Raw genomic sequence first — 9461 nt, forward strand, 5'->3', positions numbered from 1 at the left:
GCTACTAAGAGACCTCCATTAATGCTTCTGCTTTGGTTAGCATCTGGGTTAGCAGTCAGCTCACTTTTTAGTAGTCCTCAATAACATTTATAAGGAGGCATTAGTGTGTTTCCTTATAAAGGGGCATCTATTAGAGCAGAGGCCCCTCTGTGGGGAAATACTGTACAGCATTTTCGGAATTGCTATAAATGATCTTTTTGTAAGTAACTTGTCCTAATTTTGCAGCAGCTAAATTCATGTGGCTGCTAAACAAACAGCCATACTGTTCTGAAAAAAAATATTACGGCAGCCCAAACGATATCATCTTCGTTAAAGGTCTCAGCAGAGACTGACACATTGTCATTACAGGCCCCGCTAATTACAAGTACATAGGGGGTCATTATCGCTCTATTTGTGTTTTCTTGGCATTATAAGGCTTCATTATGCAAATTAAAGGCGCTAATTACATTTTGCTGACTAATGGCTCAATCTCAAATGAGGTTCCTCCCGTCAAGTCACGCTTGTAAACGCCGCTCGGTGCTGCAGACTGACTTTCCTTTTTTTTTTATTCCCCCCCATCCCACTCCCACCCCGACACGATTCCTGTCCAAAGCAGACGCCCACGGTGGACATCCGCCCGCGCTCGGCCACGGCCATCCAGATGAACAACGCCACGCACATGCAGGAGCGTGACGAGGAGTACGGCTACGAGTGTCTGGACGGCAAGGACTGCACCAGCTTCTTCTGCTGCTTCGAGGACTGCCGCTCGGGGGCGTGGCGACACGGCCGCTTGCACATCCGCATCGCTAAGATTGACTCGTACGCGCGCATCTTCTTCCCCACCGCGTTCGGTCTCTTCAACCTGGTCTACTGGGTGTCCTATCTCTATCTCTAAGAGCGCGCGTCCAGCCTTATCACCATTGTGGGACTTCTTCAATGTTATTCCTTATCAACATCTCATTCGTTTTGGGCGTGACGGACATCGCAAATCTTGTAGCAGTCCATTTAACCGGCATGAAAAGATCGATAAACACTGATTATAATTATCCCTGCGTGTGTTAATCTTCACTGTGCCAATGCCTCGTTTTTGTTTTGTTTTTTTCTCGCACCCAGACAAATAGAAAATGACCCGCTGTTCATGTACAGTATATTTTACGTGAAATACTACAAAATGTCAATCACTTTTATAGGGATGGGCTACCTTTCCAATCACGGGCGGAATTGTTCTTTTTTTTTTTAAAAAGGGGACGAGAGATTCCCGCTGAATGTTCTGAACTCCTGTTTCCATGCCAGTGTTGTATTGAGCAAAATGACGAGACCGAAAGCAGTTTGTTAAGTTGCCTCTGCTGGTGGCTGCACGCCATTTAGAGCAATCAATGATGTTATTATCCCTGGAAGAATTGTCTTCTAATAGCACAACTAAACGTCACATTTCTACACGTGGTCAGAGCTATGATGACTGTACAGACACTGTATATATTTTACAATCACACACTTTATATATTATTGCATGCACCTTTCAAGGCCAAAACAATCTTTATTTTATTGTTTGTTTTATCGTTTTTTTGGGCTACAGCTGGTTGTCATTCAGGGTTCCAATACACTTTCTTCACACACAGCTGGTCAGGGTAGAGTTTAGTAGGGACTGTTTTGTGTTAAAAGCCGGCATTTAGATCACGAACTGTGCTTGTGTAAGATGAGAAACAAAAAAAATGCAGAATGACCTGAATATAAGACGCCATTTGGTCTAGAGATCAGTGTTAACCATACCTGTATGTATTTATTTGTTGCATCGATTTGCATATCATACACACGTTATAACTCGCCTGGTCTGCAAGAGCATAAAACAACAGCGCAAGAGGGATCATTAGTGGTGGGTCAAACGATATTGAAGCATCGATGCCTTATGAAACACAAGGAGCGATAGATACTGTGTCCCTCCATCTGTGTCACTTTAAAAAAAGAATAAACATTTGACAGTTTGACTGCGAAGCACCAAAATGCTTTTATCAGGAAGAAATTATTTCCTCTCATATTAAATGAAGTCGAAGAAGTGAAAAATTCCGGCATCTGGGATCATTTTGATCTTGTAGCGCCAAATAAATTAAATGTTCTTATTTTCGGGTTTACTATTTGGCTCATTGACCAGAGTCGCCGGTTTCTTATTCCTTTCTGTACAGATATATGTTTTTTAAAAAAAACTAAAATAATCATATTTGCTAACTATTAATTTTATTTACAGGTAGGGACTTTTTTTTTTTAATGAGATGGCAGATGACCATGCTAAAACAGTAACACATTATCTGTGCAGTGTCAATAGGGATGATGTTTGATAAGAAATTAACGAGTTTGAGCCCATTATCGAATCCTCTTATCGAACCGATTCCTTATCGATTCTCTTATCGAATCCAGATAAGTTGTTGTATATGGAAAAAAACACAATATATTGTTTAACAAAAGCTCACTTTTGTTTTGTAAGAAAAAAATTAAATTACATTAAATAAATATTGACTGTTGTTACCCCCCTAAAAAAAGATTTAAAAAATATTGACTGTTGTTACCCAAAGTATATTAAGTGGGATTTTTCAGAAAAACAAATACATACAGTAACACAAAAACAACCTGTCTCTGTGATCACTATAGGTGTATAAATAATAATATAGTGTTAAATAAAATCAATCCCTTGGGCACAAAACTGAAAATAATACAGATCTCCAAAAAGTGCACTTCTGCTGCTATTGGAACATACTAACTACTATGACACTAAGAACGCCACAGTCATCAATCAACAATTCTTCTTCATATAGCATGTCTGCTTTTTCAGGATCAAGTCTGACCCGCTCTTCGCTAATCGTGTCGCCAGCGGTCGAAAAAACACGTTCACTTGGCGCGGAACTAGCTTGGACACACAGATAGGTTTGACGACATCCTCCTCCAGTCTGTATCTAAACCTTCTGGGGTCCATCAGTGTGGCCTTCTCCAGGAATGACTGCACGTCCTTGTCCTGGAGGGAGAATGAGGGACAGACACAGCATAGAATTAGGGGGGAAATTAGCTGAATGTGCAGACTAGGGTGTCTGTTATTAAGTCTTTAGTGGTGTGGAATTAAATGATGGAATGGATTAAGTAATGAAGTTAAACATTGTACTGATATGATCCACTTTAAGAGGTTGTTCAAATTAGTAGTGCTTACAAAGTACAAAGAAGAATTATGAGAAATACTTTCCACCTTATTGAAAATAAGATATTCTTCATTTCAGTATGTTAATAATGACTGAATTAATTAATTACATATTACAAAACTGTTGTATATACTAATTCACAGATGTTATTTTATTATAAAAAGGTCAGTAAATGATGTATATATTTGTAAACACTCTGAAGTGGGAAAGGGGTAGGATTAAATAAGCTTTACTTCTTCCTACTCCTTTTCGGACATGATGTAGTGAAATGAAATGATATGAGACTGTGATGTATTATACTGTAAGTGTATTCATGTACGAAATAAACTAAAGAAAGAAAGAAAGCACTAGTTTATTAGACAGACGTGCAAACTCTGGAGTGGTGTAGGCTACAAGATACCGTTAACGTTATCAGACACATACAAAAAGGCTAACGTTAACATTACCGTTAGCCACTGACTATGCTTAGGTAACGTTAGTCTAGCTAACATTACTGCAGTCCTGGTTGACATAAGAGGTAACCTAATTTTAGCCTGAAGGCTACAAGTGAGCAAATATGGAAATTAACCGGCAACAGTTAACGTTAATTACTCACCGGCACTACCACTGGAACTGGGGCTGCAGGTTGAAGCAGAGGAAGAGGGGCGTGCTTCGTCATCTCTGTTGCTGCTTCTCCACGTGTCGAAGACACGCCACGGTTCTCGAACATTCAGGTTATGTGCGCCCTGAACATGTTTCAACATGCTTGTTGTACTGCTCCCCTTACATGAGAGCGAAGTCTGGCAATAATTGCATTATGCCGTTTCCTCTTCGTATTTTTTTGTAAAATGAAGCCATGTCTTGAGGCGTTTTTTCCGGTCCATTATTTTTGCTGCTTTCTGTATCTGCCGCCTAATGACTGAGCTACGTCATTTCCTGTGATGTCCCACAGTGCATTTCCTGTGGGACGGGATTCGTTCCCAGGGATTCGAATAAAGAACCAACTCTTTTTCTTTACTATAGTGGCCTCAATAACGGGAACCGGTTCTCAAAAAGGGATTCGAGTCCATGGAATCGTTTCTTTTCTTATCGAACAACCGGGAGAACCGGTTTCGAACATCATCCCTAAGTGTCAATACAGCTAGTGAGTGTGCCATACACTCACTGAAGTGTCATTTACCCATCAGTAGTGTTGCCATCTTAGTGAGTAATCAGAACCCTTAAGCGACAAGCAACGTTCCCTCTAAGGTGCGCGCCTGTGCAATTGCGCACTGCTCAAGCGTCCTCTGAGCACGGCGAATCTATGCCACGCACAAAATCAAATAAAAAAATAAGCGCATAACAATTTTCGACACACGGACACGACAGAGAAAACAGTTTTCTTCATCATTGTTCAAATATTGTAACGTCTGTCGAGACGCTTTGAGGACATGAATTCCATCCATCACTTTACTGAGCAAAACTCTTTATTGTCGGCCATAAACACATCACCAAAACATTAGTAAAAAAAATGATATCTAGCAAAACTGGTCATTTTCTGCAGTACAAACCAGGCCAAAGGCAACTTTGTTACATCAACAGCAGCCGCTCGCTCTTTCTCACTTGCGCCAACACAGGCAAATATGTCACTTAGCCAGTGATGCGTTTACAGCCACACAAAAAGTCGGATAACTCCAACACCACACATAAAGTGTCATTCCAGGTCGTTACACTATGATTTACCAATCAAATGTGTGCTTATTCTGGTGTCATTTATTAGAAATCTTAATTTATAAATATTAATCATGAAATGCTGTTAGTATATTAAATAAATACTAATAAAAATATATTTTTTACAAACAGGAAGTTGCAGGAATGTACACATGATCCCCTGCTTACATCTCATTGTGCAACATGTGAATGTTTTAATGGGAACTAAATGCAATGTCTGAAAGGGGTACAAATTATTTCCAAAGCAGGACCTCCACCCAGACAAACAATACAAGTACACAGTTCATGAAAAACAATATTTTTTGTTATTGTCATTGTAAGTGGGCCTAAACACTTATATTAGAAAATCATCTCATGGAAATGACTGCTGTCATTTGATTATAATAATAAGAGAATGTTGTCTATCTGTGTTGGCCCTGCGATGAGGTGGTGACTTGTCCAGGGTGTACCCCGCCTTCCGCCCGAGTGCAGCTGAGATCGGCTCCAGCACCCCCCGCGACCCCGAAAGGGACAAGCGGTAGAAAATGGATGGATGGATGGAGATTGAACTTGTTATTTAGTCAGGTTTGGGACAGGTGTGCTGCTGGTGTTATTTAGTCAGGTTTGGGACAGGTGTGCTGCTGGTGTAGCCACAGTGTGCACGTCTGATGTTGCTCACATGGACTCCACTGAATGCTCAGGGAGTTTTTGCGTTTGCTCACACACATGAAAAATTAGAGGGAACATTGGCGACAAGTCTTGTAGAGACTAAAATGAAAGCACATATCTCTCTTCTCAATGTTGCGGGCCCCTTCCCCATCGGAAGGCGCTCGCCGGCAGCAAAAAAAATAAAGTTTATATTTCGAAATATATGTTTTTGCTACTAATATTTGTTGCTTACTTTTTGCAAATGCGTAATGGCCAATTTTGCAAATTTGACAATTTTCCCCGCCATCACAAATAGAAACACTGATATGTGTACAATTATAGCAGAGCTTTTCTGCCTGTCACTCACATGCACACCAGTTATCAAGTGGAATGGGGAGAATGGTGTTGGGCAAGTTAGCAAACAGAGGCACTATCATGCTAGTTTTAAAGTCAAAAACAAAAATCAATGAACTGTCCAGCCACTAAAAAACTATTTGTATAGTAATTTACGAGTTATTACAATAATACTGAAAAACTAATGCAGCTGAGATAGGCTCCAGCGACCCCTAAAGGGACAAGCGGTAGAAAATGGATGAATGGATGGATAGTATAGATTTTCTCTTTTTTTTTTTTTTTTTATAATATTGGGTCAGTATTGTATATGTGCTAGGAAAACTGCAGTTCACAAACACGTCAAAGCAACATTCCATTCAAGTGTGGGAAACTTGCCAAAAAAACACAATGCCACCATTAATTGACTTTATTTTTCATCAATAGTGGGTTTATTTAAATGTTTTCAACAGTACCTCTGAGGTTCATGTGATTTTAGAATTGCATGGCTTAAATGTTCTGCCTGAAAACGTCACATTAAAAACATGCGTTCCATTAAAAAAAAAAAAAACAACAGATAAGCAAACCTTATTACTGAGCATCTCACTTCATGTTTGTTTATACTTGCTTTCATTTGCTTGGAAGGAAAGCATATGATTTGTAAATGTTGTGTATAATATATGATGCAAAAACATAACAAAAGAAAAAAAAACCCTGGCCGTTTTTACAAAACAAAAAAAACAAAAGAAAGAAACAGAAGGGTAGGGGGTGGGGGGTGTAAATCACACTATTTCTGTACATAAATGATGAAAAGAAGGGTATAAATATATATTTTGTAATTTCCGCTTGTCACACTATATCAAATGACAGTATCTTAGACTTATTTAATGGACTGAACATGGAATAATCCAAGAGTGGATGCTATTTATTGTTTATTTATGGTATTTATTTATTTCATGGAAATAAATTGTACTTTATGTTTAAACAAACAAAAAAAAAATCAACGCATTCGATGCAAAGAGTGCATTTTTGACTTTGATATGTCAGTGCAGCGACTTCTCTTTTTCTCTGTTGTGATCGACGTTCTCACTAAGGCCTGTCCAACTGTTTTGTTTGTTCTATTGTGATTTCTCAGTCATGCCACTACTTTTCACAGGGGGGGGGGGGGGGACAACAAGGAGCGTTCGAGAACAATGTCCCATGTGACACAATTTTATCATGTGTTTTTTTTTCCTGTACTCTTAACGCTGATCCTGCCACACTACTAGCCTCAGCGTGTTGTTGGTGCACTCAAGCAGTGGTTCTCAAACGATTCCCACAAATACCACCTCAGAAAACACTATTCAAGTATCACCATAATGACCGATAATACAATACAGTAGCGTAGTAAGCCCAAATATGCATTAAAAGCAAGACAGATGTTTGATTTAACGAGGATATTTCATATGTTTGGCCTCTGTTACATTACAGTTTGAACAGTAACACTGTATTTGGATATTGCATTGAGTGATTCTATAGATAAAGCCCTCGTACCACTAGTTTGAGAATCACTGTTCTAAAGCAACCTTTCCCAAACTGAGGGTGGGGATGCAAAAATGTGTCATAAATTTGTTTTGTTTTTTAATGTATGGCCCATTGTGAAAAGTAAGCTTTTTTATTGATCAGCAATCAGGCACTCATTTTACTGGCATTATTTATCTGTTTGTAATCATCGGTACATGTACAGCAGGGGGTGTCCAATGGTCGGCCCCAACACCATTAGTGACACGTGGACACTCCTCGTGTATAAAATGTCAAATGTATGCTAACACAGGTTTGATGTATTCTAATAAATAAAAGAAACAGCATTTTTATTTTGGAATACTATAGTAGTGTCACATCGCCTACAATAGGGAATGGATTCATACGGCCCCATTCCTGGGTGGATCAGATGAGAGGAAGAAGGGGAGGGGGTGAGGGGGGTTATCATTTGTCAATGCAGTCTGCTGAAAATGACGGAAAGTGCCACGCTACATCGCATCTGGCGCTGTGGTCAAAGTTGGAATTGCCATACAACACATTTTAAGATATTCAACATTCTCCTGCCGGCTAAAGCAGACGCTCCAAGTTTGTCACGTTTCATGTGTCAGGTAAGCCGTGACGAATAGGGTCATATGAATCCCCTTTCTAATGTACATTGTGACATTACTTGTTTTCACAGCAGAAAATACCAAAACCAGAATTGTAAAGTGCATATCATTTTTGTTAGTGTGTTTTGGGGTTAGAAAATACACTCAACCCCCCCCTCGGAAAAACAGAAGGCTGCAATGATTGTTTGTTTTTTTTTACTTCTCAAACATCCTAAAGGTTATTCAGTGTTGGTTAAAATATGTTTAGCAGTTAAATATGTTAAAAGAAAGAGAGAGAAAAACGCCTACATATCAGCTTTGTGTTTTAGTCTAAATGTCATGTGTTAAACCAGACGATAAGACGGCTCTAGTTTTTGAAGGACGGAAAAGCATTTTATATTGTTTTTTTTTTTTTTTTGCTAATGTCTTGTAATGGGTTTTTTATTTGGTTTTTGTTATCCTTTTTATCAGACAATGTCACATATTTAATAATAAATCATGCACTGTAAATTTATACTAATTGAAAACAGACGTTTGATTAAAAGGCCTTCACAGGGTTAAAATATGTGTGTGGGTGTCTGTGTGTGTATATATATATACACTACCGTTCAAAAGTTTGGGGTCACTCAAACAATTTTGTGGAATAGCCTTCATTTCTAAGAACAAGAATAGACTGTCGAGTTTCAGATGAAAGTTCTCTTTTTCTGGCCATTTTGAGCGTTTAATTGACCCCACAAATGTGATGCTCCAGAAACTCAATCTGCTCAAAGGAAGGTCAGTTTTGTAGCTTCTGTAACGAGCTAAACTGTTTTCAGATGTGTGAACATGATTGCACAAGGGTTTTCTAATCATCAATTAGCCTTCTGAGCCAACGAGCAAACACATTGTACCATTAGAACACTGGAGTGATAGTTGCTGGAAATGGGCCTCTATACACCTATGTAGATATTGCACCAAAAACCAGACATTTGCAGCTAGAATAGTCATTTACCACATTAGCAATGTATAGAGTGTATTTTTTTAAAGTTAAGACTAGTTTAAAGTTATCTTCATTGAAAAGTACAGTGCTTTTCCTTCAAAAATAAGGACATTTCAATGTGACCCCAAACTTTTGAACGGTAGTGTATATATATATATATATATACACACACATACACATACACACACAACCTATTACATGGTTGGTATTTAAATTTATATTTTAATTTATTTTATATATATATATATATATATACACATATATACATTATATATTTAGGGATCCAAAATGTTTTTACACCTATTGAAAAGGACTGTTTGGCTTTGGGGTATTGTGGAATAATTGGCAGTTTTTCTTACACCTCTGAAAAAATCGGACATAGATTTTTTTTTTTAATTAACATGAAAAAAAAAATGTTTTAGGAAAAATCATGTAACAAATTACAACAAAAATGACGGCCTAAATACAACAAAAAATACAGGTTTCCTTCATTCATTGGTTAAATATTCTACAATCATTGTAGGTTATTGATTGTGTAATAAAAAGGATGGCACTAAAGTGTGTGTG

The 9461-nt window shown here is 38.3% G+C and overlaps 1 protein-coding gene across 4 annotated transcripts in view; it reads left to right on the forward strand.

Moving 5' to 3' along the window:
• The window catches only part of gabrg2 (gamma-aminobutyric acid type A receptor subunit gamma2), a 117018-nt gene extending 107989 nt beyond the window's left edge, over positions 1–9029 (forward strand). For 2 of the 4 annotated variants that reach the window (XM_062048725.1, XM_062048727.1), the window contains 2 exons: positions 596–5414; positions 5452–9029. In XM_062048725.1, the coding sequence (XP_061904709.1) occupies positions 596–874 (279 nt within the window). In that variant the 3' untranslated portion in view covers positions 875–5414; positions 5452–9029. Of the gene's footprint in view, positions 1–592; positions 5415–5451 lie in introns of all 4 variants that reach the window. The other 2 variants (XM_062048724.1, XM_062048726.1) reach the window with 1 other exon arrangement.
• The last annotated feature ends 432 nt before the right edge of the window (positions 9030–9461 follow it).

Source organism: Entelurus aequoreus, linkage group LG05 (assembly GCF_033978785.1).
Source record: "Entelurus aequoreus isolate RoL-2023_Sb linkage group LG05, RoL_Eaeq_v1.1, whole genome shotgun sequence".
Classification (NCBI taxonomy): domain Eukaryota; kingdom Metazoa; phylum Chordata; class Actinopteri; order Syngnathiformes; family Syngnathidae; genus Entelurus; species Entelurus aequoreus.